Source organism: Pleuronectes platessa, chromosome 22, assembly GCF_947347685.1.
Source record: "Pleuronectes platessa chromosome 22, fPlePla1.1, whole genome shotgun sequence".
Lineage (NCBI taxonomy): Eukaryota > Metazoa > Chordata > Actinopteri > Pleuronectiformes > Pleuronectidae > Pleuronectes > Pleuronectes platessa.
Window position 1 is genome coordinate 1,109,822 of NC_070647.1, and position 20,004 is coordinate 1,129,825.

The 20,004-nt window shown below is 39.6% G+C and overlaps 1 protein-coding gene across 1 annotated transcript; it reads right to left on the bottom strand.

The window, feature by feature from the left end:
• Positions 1–934: 934 nt before the first annotated feature.
• Positions 935–17,460, bottom strand: LOC128429004 (sorting nexin-4). The gene is made up of 14 exons (XM_053415289.1): positions 17,357–17,460; positions 15,761–15,932; positions 13,169–13,307; positions 12,303–12,452; positions 12,155–12,202; positions 12,004–12,059; positions 11,076–11,148; positions 9,763–9,824; positions 8,706–8,771; positions 8,337–8,426; positions 4,653–4,752; positions 4,217–4,362; positions 4,021–4,121; positions 935–3,914 (listed from the first exon to the last, which is right to left on the bottom strand). Exons 2-14 carry the CDS (start codon positions 15,889–15,891, stop codon positions 3,829–3,831), a joined length of 1,248 nt encoding a protein of 415 aa, XP_053271264.1. The 5' UTR covers positions 15,892–15,932; positions 17,357–17,460; the 3' UTR covers positions 935–3,828.
• Between the last annotated feature and the right edge of the window lie 2,544 nt (positions 17,461–20,004).

Below are 20,004 nucleotides of genomic sequence, written 5' to 3' on the forward strand. Positions count from 1 at the left end.
CACACCATCCCAACAGTGAAACACGGTGGTGGTAGCATCATGCTGTGGGGATGCTTCTCTTCAGCAGGTACAGGGAAACTGGTCAGAATAGAGGGAAAGATGGATGGAGCCAAATACAGGGAAATCCTTGAAGAAAATCTGATGCAGTCTGCAAAAGACTTGAGACTGGGGCGGAGGTTCATCTTCCAGCAGGACAATGACCCTAAACATACAGCCAGAGCTACAAAGGAATGGTTTGGATTAAAGAATGTTAATGTCTTAAAATGGCCCAGTCAAAGCCCAGACCTTAATCCAATAGAGAATATATGGCAAGACTTGAAGATTGCGGTTCACAGACGGTCTCCATCCAATCTGACTGAGCTTCATCTTTTTTGCCAAGAAGAATGGACAAACCTTTCCATCTCTAGATGTGCAAAGCTGGTAGAGACATACCCCAAAAGACTTGCAGCTGTAATTGCAGCGAAAGGGGGTTCTACCAAGTATTGACACAGGGGGGTGAATACTTATGCACCCAACAGATGTCAACTTTTTTGTTCTCATTATTGTTTGTGTCACAATAAAATTTATTTTGCACCTCCAAAGTACTATGCATGTTTTGTTGATCAAACGGGAAAAAGTTTATTTAAGTCTATTTGAATTCCAGTTAGTAACAGTACATAATGGGAAAAAGTCCAAGGGGGGTGAATACTTATGCAAGGCACTGTACTTACAGACAGACTAAAACATAACCTTCCAGGCAGAGGTAATAATTCATGGATTTTTATGAAAGAAATCAGGCATGGTATGGGGACTTATTTCTATGTGTCGGGGATATTGGCATATTCAATGCACCAACCAGTGTACTTGCCCTGTACATATTTATATTCCCCCCTCCCCAGATTCATGGTTCTCTATGCAGTTACTGCTTGAGATGAATGACACTAAGACAAGAAAGTCCGCTGATTCCCACATTTATTTTCTGTTATGTCATTAAACTACTACTACAGAGGAACTCAACATGTATTTGTGTGCTGTTTTCTAAATCCAAGCAAATTTCTAGATACATAAAAATACCACAAAAAAAAGGTCAAACAAAAAGGCCCAAAAAAACCAAAACATTTTCAGATGTTGTGACGACTGTAAGCGAATGGTATATTACATATTTATGTGTTAAGTTTGAATACATCTACAGTATATCAGACAATTTCTGGTTACCAAAACATAACTATCACAAAAAAAATTCTGTTTATTCAAATAAATAGAATAAATGCAAAATTCAGCATAAAAGATTTAAATATGACAATAAATACCCTCAGAGTTTATTGGTGGGAAGCATCTGCAACAGGAAATACAAAATATAATGCTATAACATATACAAGAAAAACAGAACAAAACATTTCAGTCAATAAATGAAAATAAAATTCAATTTTAGGTTAAATTATATCATCTCAGAATGAGTATCTTGACTAGTAGTGCAGCTTATGGTACATCAGTGTAATCCGCCTCCTTCGACATCACTGCATATGATCAACATATCGGCTCTGTGATTTATTCATATAACACAGAAATGTAAACACCCGATGCCACTTGCATTATTATTTATTATTATTATTAGGGTGGCTGTGGCTGAGGGGTAGAGTGGTCGTCCTCCAACCTGAAGGTCGGCGGTTTGATCCCCAGTCTGACCCATCTGCATGCCGAAGTGTCCTTGGGCAAGATGCTGAACCCTGATTGGCCCCCCATAGAATAACAAAGTGCTGTGGTTAGTTGCACTGTATGAATGTGTGTGTGAATGGGTGAATGTAAAACTGTACTGTAAAGCACATAAAATATGAACAGATGCTTTTAATTAATAGCATCATATAATAACTTTGAGATACCTTCATAGATCTGTGCATGAGGCTCAGGTCACTTTCACACCTGTAATTCAAACTAGTGCTGTCAAACGATTAAAATATTTTAATCGCGATTAATCACTTAGATAAAAATTTGCGATTAATCGCAATTAATCGCAAATTTTTATCTATTCTAAATGTCCCTTCATTTTTTTTTTTCCATCATTTTTTATTTGTTTTAATGCTCTTATCAACATGGAAAAGGGAATTGGTTTGCTTTATGCAAATGTTTTATTTTATTGAAAAACAACATTGCCAAACAGGGCGATACAAAGTAAAATTATAAAGTGCACATTTCAGGTAAACAAGGACTCAGCCTATAGTTTGCTGTGAACATAGCAGTCAGGCCTCTTATTTCAGAAACAATGAACCGTAACAGTTAGGTTACCAATAAAAGGTAAGCCTACTTCTTCTTTGCTTTCAGTCAGCTACTCAAACAGACAAGCAACAAAATAACAAATAAACAAAATACACAGGCAAGTGTTGGCCTACTTTGAAATAAATTAAACACAGAACTTTGTAGGGCTATTTGAGTCCTCCCCATATTTGTGGAAAATGTATGAGATAAGAAGTACCCTATTTTTAAATAAATAAAAACATATAGCTGCAGCCTAATAGCTTAAAAATATATATTTTAGTTGGCGAAATATTAAAACAAAAAGCGAGAGCAGGTCAGAATGGAGGCGAACACAGATACTGAAGCTCGGTAGAAACCAACTGCAGCTTCTGCTCTGATCAAGACGCTGAGGCGCTGATCTCTGATCAGCTGAGACCAGAGAAACTCTGTGTTTCCATAGTTAAGAGGCAGTCAGTCACTGAGCGTGACCGACTTCACGTGAACGAGCTCTGATCTCACTGTGTCTCTCTGAGCGAGTGCGCGGTGGCGGTGGGTGGAGCCGCCAGACCGATGCGCTATCTGGGAGGACACACACACACACACGTGTGAGGGTTGGCAACTCTTTTAGAATAGGTTTATTATGTAGTGTCTGGAAATGTAAGGATGTTGTTAATTACAAAAGTCATTCTGTGGATACAGAACTATCTGAATTTGTACTGAGTTTGGAGTTTTCAACAGAATTCTGACTTTTGGTAGCTGAAGTTTTTATCTCTTATCTTTTTACTTTTTAACTTTTAAACTTTAATATTGTATTTTGATTAATGCTATATTGAATCTATGCTCAGTATGATAGTAAATGGATTTCTTTGGTGATTTTTAACAATTTACAGATTCTTTAAGGTCACTCTAGCCAAGCATTTTTTTACAGATATTTGGGCCTTGACAAAGCCACCAAACAATTCCTAGCAATTTACAAGTGCTCAGATTATGAGAGGAGAACTGCAGTTAACGTGACTGAAATACAACTTTTCTCATAAGATTAGCTGAATTACACTATTTCAGTGGAAGCAGGGTAAAGGCTTGGAAGTAGGCAGTTAGAAGCTAGGTGTGTCTCCTCGTCACCAGCTTAAACAAGTGTTAGTGAATTTCTCTTTCAGTAAATCTTTTGAGACTGAGAGGCCTGAGACTCTGACCCTTTAAATGGAGAGCTGGTAAGGAGCTCCTGTAAAAGGGGAACACTGGGATCTAACAGTGGTTATCCGGCTGATTTAACTTAATAAATGTTTACAAAAAATGAATAGCCACAAACTCTTTATAGAAAAATCCCTTGTGTCATTTGATAAACAGTAGAAATAACACAACTTGGTTCTTGACTTTATCATGTAAAACTGTTCAAGCGCCCATTTAAGTTAGAGAAAAACCTGTGAACCCTGATGCTCTGTGTGATAAATAACTTCCCTTTGCCATTTTAATCCACAAGACGTTTACTATTTCGAGATAGCTGCATACAAATCATTTTTGCAATTATTTGAGACCTTATTTTCAGAAACATTTTATGAGACATTATGTCTCGGTGTGATGGTTTACACACCTCAACCAGGGGACACTTTGCACCAATCACTGAGGGAGGAAAACCTTGGGATATGGTTTCAACTTCACATCTTGAGGAAACACTCTTTGGCATTGCTCCACACTTGTATTCCCTGCAGGGAGAGAAGAAATAAAAACATGTTTATGACCATGACTACTCAAATTCTCCTCTATTCCAAAGCTGACCTGGTGTGCTGTTGTGTACCTTCTTGCACATACTGATTTGCATGACAGCGTAGTGGATAAGTGCTTCCCTCAGATCTTTGTCTTTCTGCTCCGCAAAACGCTGCATGTCCACCCACGCCTTTTCGACATGCTCTCTGCAGTGATACACCAGATTAACAGACACAAAATACATACAAAATGTTCTCTTTATTTCAGCACAGAGCTGCTTTCACAGTGTGCCAGCACTCACTCGCACTCGGCTGTCTTCTCCTTGACTGTGTCTTCACCCTCTGCTATCAGCTCCTCTATCAGCTTCAGTCTGGCCTCCCTCTGCTCAGGCGCCTCTTGCCCAAAAAGCTTGTTGGTCATTCCTTTGAAGGAGAATGTCCGTACTACCTGATGAGGAAAAGAGAAAGATGTAACCCCAAACACTGCTAATAAAAGGTCTTACCGACGTTTGACATCTATTACAAACTCAACCATGGCTTTTTAACACTGAAGAGAGAAAATATGCTTGTAAGCTTTTAACAATCTCATCTCATGGTCTAACACTCTAACAGTGTTTTCAGCATTTGCTGTTTAAACAATGCGTCCATCTGAAACTAATTAAGAGACTTGGCATTCTTGGACCTGGCTTACTGCATTAGCAAACTCCTAAGAATCAGGAGAACATGAGTCAAGTGTACCCCTGTAGCCAGCTCCTCACGTTGTTGCTTCTTCGAGATGAGGTCCTGGGAGGACACCTCCAGCTCAAACTGGGTCAGCTCGTGTTTCCTGCACACTGCCCTGCCAACAGTACAGCATCATATCATACACATCAGAAGAAACAGAGCCACTGTCAACAGATGTGATTCATGAAGATGTCATGGAACTTATTGAATCTAACTGTCCTCTTATAAAATGTAACAGATCCTCCTGTCCTGACATACAGTGCCTTGCATAAGTATTCACCCCCCTTGGACTTTTTCCCATTATGTACTGTTACTAACTGGAATTCAAATTACCCCTCAGCCACAGCCACCCTAATAATAATAATAAATAATAATGCAAGTGGCATCGGGTGTTTACATTTCTGTGTTATATGAATAAATCACAGAGCCGATATGTTGATCATATGCAGTGATGTCGAGGGAGGCGGATTACACTGATGTACCATAAGCTGCACTACTAGTCAAGATACTCATTCTGAGATGATATAATTTAACCTAAAATTGAATTTTATTTTCATTTATTGACTGAAATGTTTTGTTCTGTTTTTCTTGTATATGTTATAGCATTATATTTTGTATTTCCTGTTGCAGATGCTTCCCAACAATAAACTCTGAGGGTATTTATTGTCATATTTAAATCTTTTATGCTGAATTTTGCATTTATTCTATTTATTTGAATAAACAGAATTTTTTTTGTGATAGTTATGTTTTGGTAACCAGAAATTGTCTGATATACTGTAGATGTATTCAAACTTAACACATAAATATGTAATATACCATTCGCTTACAGTCGTCACAACATCTGAAAATGTTTTGGTTTTTTTGGGCCTTTTTGTTTGACCTTTTTTTTGTGGTATTTTTATGTATCTAGAAATTTGCTTGGATTTAGAAAACAGCACACAAATACATGTTGAGTTCCTCTGTAGTAGTAGTTTAATGACATAACAGAAAATAAATGTGGGAATCAGCGGACTTTCTTGTCTTAGTGTCATTCATCTCAAGCAGTAACTGCATAGAGAACCATGAATCTGGGGAGGGGGGAATATAAATATGTACAGGGCAAGTACACTGGTTGGTGCATTGAATATGCCAATATCCCCGACTCATAGAAATAAGTCCCCATACCATGCCTGATTTCTTTCATAAAAATCCATGAATTATTACCTCTGCCTGGAAGGTTATGTTTTAGTCTGTCTGTAAGTACAGTGCCTTGCATAAGTATTCACCCCCCTTGGACTTTTTCCCATTATGTACTGTTACTAACTGGAATTCAAATAGACTTAAATAAACTTTTCCCCGTTTGATCAACAAAACATGCATAGTACTTGGAGGTGCAAAATAAATTTTATTGTGACACAAACAATAATGAGAACAAAAAAGTTGACATCTGTTGGGTGCATAAGTATTCACCCCCCTGTGTCAATACTTGGTAGAACCCCCTTTCGCTGCAATTACAGCTGCAAGTCTTTTGGGGTATGTCTCTACCAGCTTTGCACATCTAGAGATGGAAAGGTTTGTCCATTCTTCTTGGCAAAAAAGATGAAGCTCAGTCAGATTGGATGGAGACCGTCTGTGAACCGCAATCTTCAAGTCTTGCCATATATTCTCTATTGGATTAAGGTCTGGGCTTTGACTGGGCCATTTTAAGACATTAACATTCTTTAATCCAAACCATTCCTTTGTAGCTCTGGCTGTATGTTTAGGGTCATTGTCCTGCTGGAAGATGAACCTCCGCCCCAGTCTCAAGTCTTTTGCAGACTGCATCAGATTTTCTTCAAGGATTTCCCTGTATTTGGCTCCATCCATCTTTCCCTCTATTCTGACCAGTTTCCCTGTACCTGCTGAAGAGAAGCATCCCCACAGCATGATGCTACCACCACCATGTTTCACTGTTGGGATGGTGTGCTCAGGGTGATGGGCAGTGTTGGGTTTTCGCCACACATAGCGTTTTGCATTGAGGCCAAAAAGTTCAATTTTGGTCTCATCTGACCAGAGCACCTTCTTCCACATGTTTGCTGTGTCTCCCACATGGCTTCTGGCAAACTCCAAACGGGATTTTTATGGATCCCTTTCAACAATGGCTTTCTTCTTTCCACTCTTCCATAAGGGCCAGATTTGTGGAGTAGACGACTAATAGTTGTCCTGTGGACAGATTCTCCCACCTCAGCTGTGGATCTCTGCAACTCCTCCAGAGTAACCATGGGCCTCCTGGTTGCTTCTCTGATTAATTTTCTCCTTGTCCCACTCTTCAGTTTGGGTGGACGGCCTCCTCTTGGTAGGTTTGCGGTTGTGCCATATTCTTTCCATTTTCTTATGATGGATTTTATGGTGCTCAGAGAGATGTTCAAAGCTCTGGATATTTTTTTATAACCTAACCCTGCTTCATATTTCTCCACAACTTTATCCCTGACCTGTTTGGTGAGCTCCTTGGTCTTCATGATGCTGTTTGTTCAGTAATGATCCCCAACAAACTCTGAGTCCGTCACAGAACAGGTGTATTTATACTGAGATTAAATTGCAGTCAGGTGGACCCTATTTACTAATTATGTGACTTGCAAATGTGACTTGTGAATGCAATTGGTCGCACCAGATCTTTGTTAGGGGTTTCACAGTAAAGGGGGTGAATACATATGCACTCAACACTTTTCAGATTTTTATTTGTAAATAATTGTGAAATCCATGTAATATTTCCCCCCACTTCCAAATGATGCACTATTTTGTGTTGGTCCATAACATAAACTCACGATGAAATAAATTTTAATCTGTGGTTATACCATGACAAAATGTAGAAAAGTCCAAAGGGGGTGAATACTTATGCAAGGCACTGTAGCTATGATCAAAGTTCAGTTGGATTGACCTGACAACATCATTATATTATCACATCCTTGATACCTGCAGTGGTTTGGAGGATTCTACCACGCTTGGCCAAGTGTTTGCTTAGTAACTCTCTTTGTGTTCAAATCTATTCTCTGTAAATTGTTTCTTGACCATTAATTAAATACTTTGATATCATTGAATTGATCACACAGTCTGAGGCTTTATTTTCCTCACCAGGGAATTAAATACAAATTCCAAATACAAATTCCCACCACAGAAGACACATTTGTAGCCAAATTTAAGGTCATAAATACAACTTTCCTTATTCATCGACAGGTACAGCACTCTGAAGGGCAGTGGTGTCATTTGCTCAACATCTGATGATATATTCATCCACTTATTATACCTTCTGACAAAAGACAAAAACTTAATCTGTGATCCAACAACACAGTGTTTGGAGCCACTGACAGCTCATGTCAATCAGATCCTCTTAGATGAGGAAACAACCTCTAGTTCACAGTAGTTTTGTACTAGTGACAAATCCTGCAGTGTTATGTGCCACCTGTACAACATTGAAGGTGTGAAGCAAAATAATAATAATGATCTGCATTAATTGTCCATCCACAAGCCATCTCAGCTAGTGATCCCATGACTACAATTTCCGTTCACCACTGGGATCCATCCAAAAGCACGCCATTCAGACAAACTAATATCTAACTAGAGCCCCTGACAGAAACATCTTTCTGATATATCTCCTTATGTTTACTATGTCATTTTGGCATCTCATTTCTTAATTGGCTTATTCATGTGCAATAAAAGACACAACTGGGTAAAATATCTCACCTCAGAGCTTCAGCATAGAAGAGATATTCTTTCAGCTGGTCTGCATAATGTTCCTCTTCCTCTAAGATGTCATCTATTGAGGCAGCATATCTGCAAGTGTGAGACAAAAGGCAACTTGTCTTTATAACCAGCATGGCTGGCGGTGGGAGTGCACAAGTGTTTTTGACAGAATTACATTATTTTTGTCGAAATAAGTAAGATAATGTTTGAGGCCAACTGAAAACTGATTTTAAAGAAAGTCCCAAAAGCCAGACTTGATATCATTCAAGCTGATCTCAAGAAATCACAGTCAGAAAAACATCAACTTATTTGTGATCTTCATATGTGGCAATTCTGGCAAAAATAAATCAATGTCTGAGAAACACTCACGCATCCATATGATGACCGGCACTTTGCAGTCCATCTCCCATTTCTCTCTCGATGGCGCTCCACTCACTGCAGTGAACACATTGATGCACCCACACACGCACGTGCACATTAGTGTGGGTCTTTCATACACGCTCCCAGACACAAGAAAATTATCTTCTTTTCATTTTTCCTTATCTGATTTAAGGGTTTAAGGACTGAGATGTCCTGGACATGCTGAATGAGCTGTATTTATACAATTGACTTGACAATTTAAACAGCACACACTCAAGTTACCATTCAGGGGCTTGCACTACGAAGCGAGTTCAGCAAGAAGTTGTTTTGTTGTTCGGTATATTACACACAAAGCTAGTTATCAATGCTCTTACTGTATATACCCTGGGTTTTCTTATCCAGATACCAGTATGGTCATGTGATAGAGAAGGACTCGTGATATGACATCCTCAAAGCCGTGAATAAGGTTCTTTATACGATATGAGAAGAATCTTTTTGCCGGTATGAGGTAAAAGAAAAGGCGGGTATAATTTCAATTTTTTTAAGTAAAATGCGAAAGATAATCTGTAAATACATAGCAGAGTATTTTCCTTTTTGTCTGATGATGAACAGCTACTATGAATTTGTGATGCTGATAAAAAAGTTAAACGTGATTTCAGACCATTTTCTGCTGTCAAACTACAGAGAAGTAGTTAATGTGTGATGAGCTCAGTCTGACTGAAATATTCATTTTTAATAATGGAAATATTGAATGGTGTGTGGATCTTTTTTTAAGAGAAAGACATCAGAGGTCTGACTTTTTTTATTTCTCCTCATGGTTTTGTGTCTGGATACAAAAACAAGTTGTGATGCATTGATATTGTGATAAACTCTCCCTCCATGTTTTTTAAGCTCTGTTATAATGGACACGTGAAAACTTGAACGTATCGGCTTATTTGTATTTATAAACATGTTTGTCCCTGTCAAGAACCAGCAGACCAATGAAGTTAACACGATAACCAGAAATCCTGCTTCGTAGCACAGGCCCCAGGTCCCTTTTTACACTTTCTTACGCTTCTCGTCACACCTGAAGACTCTGCCGTAGTTCCCATGGACTTTGAAAACACCATAGAGTCGATCAGCAACTCTCTTCGAGAGACAGACAATAACTGAAAGTGAGTAACCAAATAAAACATGCAGATCATTTTAAGATTGGCTCCCGAGCCTCTGGAGCCCAGCAGCTGACAGAAGTATTTAGTTTGTTCTTTTAATACACAATCTAGTAATCATGCCTCAATACCTTACCAGTAATATCTTAAATATGTATTTATGTATAGTAATAGGACTGTCCACCTATTAGTGACCCCTGCTCTAAATATATATAATACACATGTTTTTCACAATATGGAATGGGGGATTAAACATAAGTCGTTAAGAGCAATTCGTCTAATAACTCTGTCTAAAAATGTCTGTCTGTCCATCTGCCAGTCTACATGTGGCTCGCATATCTCATATCCTCACACTTTGGATCTGTAGGGCCCAAGGAAGTGCAGCATTGCATTTGGTGCTATTTGGACACTCGATACATGACATTTATAAACTCTAAATAAACAGGTGATCAGTGCTCTGTAGCAGCACTGGTGCTGCGGCTTAAGGGGTTAAAGGGGTTTCATCAGTCATCTTCCTGCGTCCCATACACGTGCACACATAGACATCAAACGGGGCTTCAGCTTCAGCACACAGGTATAAACTAAATGAATGTCAAATCATTGTGGAGAGCACTGACCACTGTCATACACTAACTGTTGAAGTCTGATATACTAATTGAAAACCATATTTTGTAAATTACAGCACACTTTTAAAAGTACTTTCTAAATAAAAAGAGAGTTAATATTTGACAGATTTTAGTAACTAATATTAACTGATGAAAAAGCAGCCATGTGCAATAATATAGGAAATTGAGGATGTGATACATTGAAATACATCAAGATGCATAGTTGTTTCTGTTGTTATCGTCTGCTCTTGTGATAAACCCAGTGGACACCAAACAAGACCATTGTCACTGAATGAACTGTTGAGAATTTATCAATTGTGTGAGGGCAAAAAAATTGTTATGGAAGTCAGAGATGTTCTACTATATTCAAGTTTTTGGTTCTAAAAACTTTTTGGGGATTTGAGCCTCTGCCCACCAAAATGTCTGTGCACGTCCTACTGCTGCCCCTAAGTTGGTAAATCCAGTTGTTGCATGTTTAGAGATCTTAAGCAATTTATTTCAATATTTTACATAAACAAGAAATCTGTCTGTCTGTCTGTGTGTGTGTGTGTGTGTGTGTGTGTGTGTGTGTGTGTGTGTGTATGAGAGAGAGTGAGAGAGACAGGAAGGTAGTTAAAGATACTTACTGCTCTGGCTCGGAGTAGCTGAGATGTGTGGGACTGCAACTCATCACTGTACTGTTTCATATCCATGAAGCGTCTGCGTCAGATAAAATAAACAAAAATAATTTTCTACCTAGTTGTTTTATTATTTTGATAAACTGTTAAATCATTAAATGCACTTTTGTAAGACACATTTTGAAATATTTGATGGTTCCAGTGTCTCAAATGTGATAAATTGTAGCTTTTCTGTTCTGAAATCATGATTAGTTTATGATGTCCTTTTCTGCGAAAAGATATTGTGATGTCACTGTTTTCTGATGTTTTATTGATAAAATGATGAATCAAAGAGCTGAGAAAATTAAGATGAATTGATAATGGGTCTTAAATGGAGGTACAAATTGGGTGAAGCCAATGTGTACATTACATTATTGGTATTGTAATTTCAGTTTATTGTGTGAAACCAAATGTTTAAGAGCCTGAAGACTTTCTGTGTACTTTCTCTGGCGAGTCCCCTTGGAAAAAGTCAGCAGAAAGTCTGAAAGTGCCCATGTCAGAAAAACAGTAGGAGATCCACCGCAAGATGTGATGTTGATGACTTCTCTAATATGCAACAAACACAAACATGAAGAAAACTAAATAAAAACGAAAATATAGAAGACACTAACGAAGATGTCGAAAGAGGTTTTGGTGATTACAGTGCCAGTATTAGTGCTGTAAACAAAACCACATGATCTCTGCAGCAGAATGTACATGTCGCAACCTGCCTCTGCCTGCTGCACCATCCCTCAACCGGAACACAGAGATTTCTGTATTGTTGTGATCGAATCTGAGTGGAGAATCTCCTGCTGTGTTGTACATATGTGACAGGCAAACTCCAGAGAATGTCTGGACCCAATTCTACTGACATCCTCTGGAAACTGCTTAAGAGTGTGTTTTGGAAACACTAACTTACTTATTTGTATTTCTCACCCGGAAGGTGGCACTGAGAGCTCTTAGCCGTGAATCTGCCTGCAAAAAGAGTGAGAAGAGTCAGATATCGAGCTTTGTGAACACTGAAAGTCTTTCAATTTTTTTTTTTTAAAGAAGTGAGAAAAGTTCAGAACCTTTGCCTGAAAGCCTGTCTCAAACACCACTTCTTTCCAGCCATGCTCCTGCCATACACATTTGTGGAGAAAGTCAGTTATTGATCAGCTTCTGAACGACACAAAACCATGTGAACCACTAACCCTAACCCTGAGCTACACCACTTACGTCAGTGAGGAAGTGGTAAAGGATCTTGTCATTGGAGAGGACTTGATGAGACGCCACGCGCATTAGGAAGTTCTCAAGCCCAACTCTGCGGCGCTCCACAAAGTCTGGGTCCATGTTGTCTGCAGTCAGCTTGTGCCACACAAACTCTGCCTGTATGCAGGACAACAAAGTTTATATGTAAACATATATCGCGCCAAACCGAGCGCGCCCTGCCATCTCCATACTCTAACAAAGGTTCTGTTCTTTTTACCCAGTCTGAGTTTTACCCAGGTGTCAGATTACACTGTTTGTGTGTGTGAGTGTGTGTCAGCGCGAGAGCAGGCTAAATTATGAATGACTGCGCAGCTATGAAGGACAGAGAGAGAGAGAGAGAAATTTGGCTTTGCAATTCTCTATGCAGGCAAAAAACACTGGACATTTTCTATTGTTATAAATTGTGAGTAAAGTAGAGAGAAAAGTACAGATGGGTAGCAGTATTGGTTCAAATGTGAATGGAACCCAACCCTACTAAGTAGGCGGCCCTTCAAATATGGCCCAAGACGCATTTGCGTTCACACAGCAAAACAATGTGGCCGACACGCATCCCAGATCCCCTCCGATTATGGTTAGGGTCATCGGATCTCAGGACGCACTTCGGGACGCATTTGCGCTCAGGACCAATGTTAATATGAGGTCTGAACGGGGTCAGTGTTATATTTTGGTCATTTTCGAGAAAGTTGTTAGTGAAGGTTCCCGCCTGCCATGTCGTTGCTCACTTTTCCATTGCTCTGTGTACAATGACACAGCTGAAAGAAGTGTCGAGTAGAGCATGTATATTTGACATTTCTAGTATCACTGAACAGGGTCTAGAAAGACAAGGAACTCACCCTCTTCTCAGGCAGGGGAGGTATCACAATGTATGGATAGGTGACAATCAAGTAGCTCCGCAGCAGCTCAAATTCACTGTATCTCCTCCACAGAGAGTCGGGGGCTGGATTACAACCTTCAGCGGCTGCATCCATTGGCCTTAAAAGATTGAAACCACAGAGTAATTTCGTCAAGTTGATTTTGTAGCGACAAGGGTGTGTGATATCTCCGATCTGCTCATGCTGGTATGCAACAAATCACAGGTCACACAATATAACACTCCAGGGGTCTTCAACATAGACGTCTCCCACCCTGATAAGATATCAGGAGGGTAATAAATACCTTTACATACCCAATATGTGTGAGTTATAAGAACACATATTTCTCCTCTTTCTTTACTCATTTGCAGAGTTGGGCAAGTTACTGAAAATTAGTACTTAGTTACAGTTACTAGTTACTTATTTTAAAAGTAATTGAATTACTTCACCAGTTACTGTATATCAAAAGTAATTAGTTACTAGGCAAAGTAACATTTAAGTTACTTCTATTATTTTATTGTGAAAATGTTTTATTGTGAAAATGTTACATGATTTTATTTTGAAACGGTTCCGGTAGAGTCGCGGACATCCTGTGATGAATACAACGGCGCTACGGAAAAGGTTTATGTTTTTAGCAACCCTCCGAAGAAGCACAATGTCTTACGGTGTCAACGGTTGTTTTAAGGTGTTTCTAAGTTGTTCAAAGTTGTATTAAGGTGTACGGTGTTACAAGGACGGCTCAAATAAACGACCAGAACATTAGTTTAAGTCTCGACCATCTTTCGGGGGATCTGGTTCATTTGTCTTCTTGTCTGCAAGTGTTCAGTTTTCTCAAAAGAGAGTAACGCGAGTAACGAACTCATTTAAATTTCAGAAATTGTAACTGCGCTACTTGATTAAAAAAAGAAAAAACTTCGTTACATGCTCGTTACTGCAAAAAGTAGTGGAATTACAGTAACGCGTTACTTTGTAGCGCGTTACTCCCAACACTGCTCATTTGTATATATCATTCAGGTGACGTGTACTGTGAGTCCATCTGCAGATGCTGGATTAAATTTACAGAAAGAACAGTTTGAATTTGTGTTGTAACAACAGTATGCAGATTTTAGTCAAATATGTCTGTGTCTTAGTAAATCACACTGCCACACAAAAATAACACAACATGCTCACTACTGACAAAAATATTGTTTCCTAGTGGTGTGTGGTGTAACCCGAAAATCATCATAACACTAGTGGGATTATATGCCTCAAAGCAGTCAGGGGAGATTATGAGATATAATGAGATTGTGAAGTCAAACTAACGCGATAATTAAGAAACTCACATCGCAAGCTGGAATGGAACCTTTCGGCAGTCCGAGTTTGCCGCACGGACTATAAAGGAGGCGGCACAACATCTACATAAGGAAGTGAAGAGAGAAGACGCAAACTGAAGCGTGCTTAGTATCTGATCCCGTGCAAACAAATCTACAAACTGTTTCCACCGGCCAAGCGTCTCCTTCGCTGTCTCTGCCAGCCCTTTCAGTTGGTCCAGCATGAATTCATACGCTTCCTGGCTAACGTTCGGTTGCACAGCAGCGACGCGTTCGCATGCTGCCTCTGCTGCTTGTAGTGCTATAGACATTTCACTACTTCCAAAACTGACCCAAAGAGTCTCCTGGATCAACCTCTTGACCTCCTTCAGCTTCTCTTGGCACTCATTTGTAGTTTCCCCCAGGTCGGCTTTTTGCTGCTCAGTTAACATTACTTCATCCGTTTCCAGCTCCGCTTCGAGGTCTGCAATAAAGCCAGCTTCCAGCTCATCGTTTGCCTCCATGACGTTCTCTCCTACTGCCTTGAGTTTGCTGAAACTATTTCTGAGTTCTTCTTCGGACATGTCTGTATGTTACCGGGTTATACTGTTGACCAGACAGGAAAACACTCTTTTGGCTGTAGTTCTTTCAAGTTTGAATTGTTCAACTGATTTTCCAGCTTCTTGATCAGCCATGTTTTTAATACTGTTAAAGACCAACCAAGCCTTTTAGGGGAAAGCGGACTTCAAGAGCTGCCAGTGCTGATGATGCTTGTCGAGGTCACAGCAAACGCTGGGCAGAAAATTGGAACATTAATCGATTTGGCTTCTGACACAAATTACATAACCCACAAGACTGCAAGCAGGCTAAACCTCAAAAGTGAAGAAGTCGCACTTGTCGTCCATGGAGTTGGGGGCATGGAGGTTTGTGTAGAGACTAAACGATACCTCCTCAAGATCAGAGTGAAAACACCAAAAGGCACTCTCAGAGCCCACCAATTGGTGTGTTATGGACTTGACAGCATTGCAGAGATACACAAACATGTGACACCAAAGCGGCTCCAGAGATTCTTCCCAGATGTACCGCTGGATGAACTCCGGAGAGACTGTGTGTCAAGATACCGCCTGAAAAATGTTGTTGTTGTTGTTATTTATAGGCCACATGCCGAGCCCATACAGACATAAGACAGATCTAACACAGAGCCAAAACAAGAGGAAGTACACATGAATACACATCAGAGCATCTCTCCCTGTATAGTGGCTGATGAAGATCATGCTGTGCTCACCTTGTTTCGATGAGGTACACGGTGAACATCTCCTGCATGTTCACTGCATTTTTGCCGCTCCTCTTCTCAGCCTCAGCAACACAGATCTCCATCCTGCGCAGCAGACTGCAGCCCTGCTCCACCACCTTCATACATCAGTAACAGACACACATCTGGATCACTGCTCCTTCCCCTGAACAAGTCAGTGATAGAGACACATCTGGATCACTGCTCCTTCCCCTGAACATGTCAGTGAAAGACAAACATCTGGATCACTGCTCCGCCACCTTCATACATCAGTAACAGACACACATCTGGATCACCGCTCCTTCCCCCGAACAAGTCAGTGACAGAGACACATCTGGATCACTGCTAAACTACCTGAACCCATCAGTGACAGACACACATCTGGATCACTGCTCCTTCCCATGAACAAGTCAGTGACAGAGACACATCTGGATCACTGCTAAACTACCTGAACACATCAGTGAAACACACACATCTGGATCAATGCTGAACTACCTGAACACATCAGTCACAGACACACATCTGGATCAATGCTGAACTACCTGAACACATCAGTCACAGACACACATCTGGATCACCGCTCCTTCCCCCGAACAAGTCAGTGACAGAGACACATCTGGATCACTGCTAAACTACCTGAACACATCAGTGACAGACACACATCTGGATCACTGCTCCTTCCCCTGAACAAGTCAGTGACAGAGACACATCTGGATCACTGCTAAACTACCTGAACACATCAGTGACACACACACATCTGGATCAATGCTGAACTACCTGAATTCATCAGTAACACACAACAAATCGGAATCACTGCTCCACTACCTGAACAGCAGAAAGCTTACACAGCTAACACACCTCTTCCGACTATACCATGACATTTTTTTAAAAACTAACAATTTAGTAGCACTTAAATGGCACTTACTTATAGCATTTTGTAGTTTTGCTTTTTTGAAGAAATTGTGCTTTCTTGATTCTTGTTGTTATGGGTTTGTACCCTCATGGTTTAATGCACTTATTGTAAGTCGCTTTGGATAAAAGCATCAGCTAAATTAAATGTAATGTAATGTAATGTAACACATCACTGACAAATAAACATCTGGATCACTGCTCAACTACCTGAACACGTCAGTGACAGACACACATCTGGATCATTGCTCCACTATGTGAACACGTCAGTGACAGACACACATCTGGATCACTGCTCCACTGAATACGTCAGTGACAGACACACATCTGGATCACTGCCCAACTACCTGAACACGTCAGTGACAGACACACATCTGGATCACTGCTCCACTACCTGAACACGTAAGTGACAGACACACATCTGGATCACTGCTCCACACACCTCCTCATTCACTGGTTACATTTTTTTTATTTAACATTCATTAAAATGTGATATGAAGCGTCAGTGTTCTAAAACACAAAAATGTAAATGTCGAACAATAATCCCAAATGATGTCCAGGAAATATGTATTCAGTGAGACAACGTTTAACACATCAACACAACTGGATACAGGTGCAATGGGAGAAGACATGCAAGACCAGTTTTACGAGTCACTCGAGGAGATGAAGCGATCGTCCTACCACGATGTTTAAGCTCCTTTCTCCGGCCAGTGGCTCTGATTCAGCGTCAGTGATCACCAGCTCTTCTCTCCCGTTCTCCGCCATCTTCTTGTTGAGTGAGGATGTTGTTGGTCAGCCAATGCGCATGCGCAAAGCATCACCTCACACAGCAGATGCACTCTTCCTTCAGTGAGTCTCTGCTCCACAGACGCCACACACACACACGTCCCCTCCGCTCAACCCACTGTAGGTCACTTACCTAGTATTTTATCTTCGTAATGGGACTCAACAATGTGCAAAGTGGTCTAATATGATGTTTGACAAAACGTCAGACCGAACCCTGAGCGCACATCGTACTAACTCCATACCTGCACTGCAAGAAGACCTTTATTATTGTTTTATTCTTCTTCAAATTATTATTTTAATTCTGGGTGAGCAGGAACAACAGCAACATTCCCCTAAAGGTACCTCTAATCTTAATTGTTGTTGTTCAACTGTAGATTAAAATAGTTTTAGTCCAGGGTCTGGGTTACATTCATTAAATAAAATACAAAAATCGAAATATAAGATAGTTTTCTTTGTCATGGTCAAAGGGGATGAACTAAATCCTCCAAAAAAGGTTTGATTTTCAGCTTCTATGTCTTATAACAAAAAATGTAATCTCTAGAGACAATGGTGGATTTAGCACTTTGGGGGCCCAAGGTGAACACAGGCATGGGGTCCTAGCATCTGTTGTTCTTCACGTTTTTCAATTCTTATTCATCTAGGAAAGTTCTACTTGTAAATTCTTCCCAACCCAACAAAAACGTATTATCAGTTGAAAAAATGCTTACAGTAAAATCTTATTTTCCTAAACAATATGATATCTGTACAATAAGAATGTACTTTCATCTTTTAACTTGGTTTTCAGCAGGATCTCTGATAGATGTTGATGATGGGCCCCTGTCTTATATCTTGTTTTTAAAAAAGTGAGAAGATAACACACGAGACATTAGGTCAATTACAGAGTAACATAAATAGTATCAAAATATTCTGTTAAAAATGATTACCAGTCCTCTTTGTTGTCTATCTCTCCCTTGAAATTTAATTTTCATGTCTTTATCCCACGCTTCATGTTTTTTTTTTATCAAAGTATAGTCCTTCAGTTGAAATACCAGGAGTGTGTATACACCATGTGTACATCAATATATATATAATGTATCTTTCAAATGGACCCCAAACAGATATTGAAATTACTTTTCCATCTTTCTTGGTATTAATATTTGTTTTATTTACTTTGCACTTTACTTTGTCATTTTCTGTTTATTTTTGTAACCTCGCTTTGTAGCGTACTGGTTACTGTTGATTTTTTAATCATTCAGCCCCTTAACTGAGGTCTGCTTTTCTTAGAAAAAATGTTGCTTATAATATTTGGAATTTTGCGATAAAGGAAGAAAACAAATTTCATTCATGACGGAGAAAACATTACAAGAAGACTAACTTCTGTTACTACGATAGCATAATTTCCTGTCAAGTGGAGATGTATGGTGTGCATGTACCTAATGAAGTGGCTGTTGCACATGCACTTACATGTGCACATGTGCTCGCGGAGGGCCACCATCTAGTCAGCCGCCAGGTCCTCTTGACTCCGCCTCACCTCAACGATGCACCAGGTAGTGCTGAATTAGTACTTGCTCGCAGCACTTGTTGCAGGCATTCAAACTAAAATAATTAAACATGCAAAATAAAAGTGCAGGTGCAGATCATTCTCGCTGCAAGTCTCGATGAGTGGCCTTGTTTCTCCCAAAAAGAAATGAAATGTAATACCTGATGAAATTTGGTGACAGGCATCATTCATTGGTGTCAGTTGAGTATGGGAATCACCAAAAAACATGTATTATGAGCTACATAGCCAAGAAACTAATAAATTGCACACATACTCCCTAAATTTAGGATTACCTTAACATTCTCTACAGGTGGTTATAGAGGTTTCTTGTAACGGACAAACCACAGGTGTCCCCATGGCATATTTGCACATGACTTTTAAAGTTTTGTAAATATTCAATGAAACATGCATAATTCTGAAAAGCTTTTAGTTTATCATTTTGTCTACAACAGCAGGAGTGAGACATTCTACATTAACTTCAAGCTTAGGGGCTGTTGTATGTTTTACAGAGTGTAAAGCCATTGAATTAATTTGTGATATTGCACATTATCTACATTATTAGTCCCCCACAATGGGATGTTGCCACATTACAGATTTAGTTCCACTGAAAATCCGTAGCTTAGTAAACTAAGATGCTATAATGTTAATATTTGGTTTCAGAAATATATTATCCATGATAAAGATCTAACAACCTACCAACTTGCACATTGCTGGAATGGGTCCGTAAATATTGTAGTATATTCCCTTAGCTAATAGATATCCATAGCACAGTTACAAACCATAAATGGTATGTTAATATCCAGCTAATGATTCTTTCTAGCATAGGTATAGATCATAATGACATGTTAATATCTTAAGGCGCCTTGAATCTTAAGTTCAAACCTTTAAGTATTATCTCCAGATGTGTTCAGTGTGTTTCTCCTTGTTTGAACTATCCTTGAACTGCCTATGGAATAATAAGAGGAGAGATGGTTTTCAGCGGGTCCTTAAATCTTAAGGCACGACACATTCCCAAATTTAGGCA

Bases quoted from the DNA above. Each gene is read 5' to 3' on its own strand.
- LOC128429004 (XM_053415289.1), bottom strand. From the start codon at position 15,891: ATGAAGGTGGTGGAGCAGGGCTGCAGTCTGCTGCGCAGGATGGAGATC. The intron at 13,308-15,760 runs GTGAGCACAGCA...CAATCTTTTAAG, and splicing joins GTGTACCTCATCGAAACAAG to GCCAATGGATGCAGCCGCTG. The intron at 3,915-4,020 runs GTATGTGCAAGA...CTCTCCCTGCAG, and splicing joins CTACGCTGTCATGCAAATCA to GGAATACAAGTGTGGAGCAA.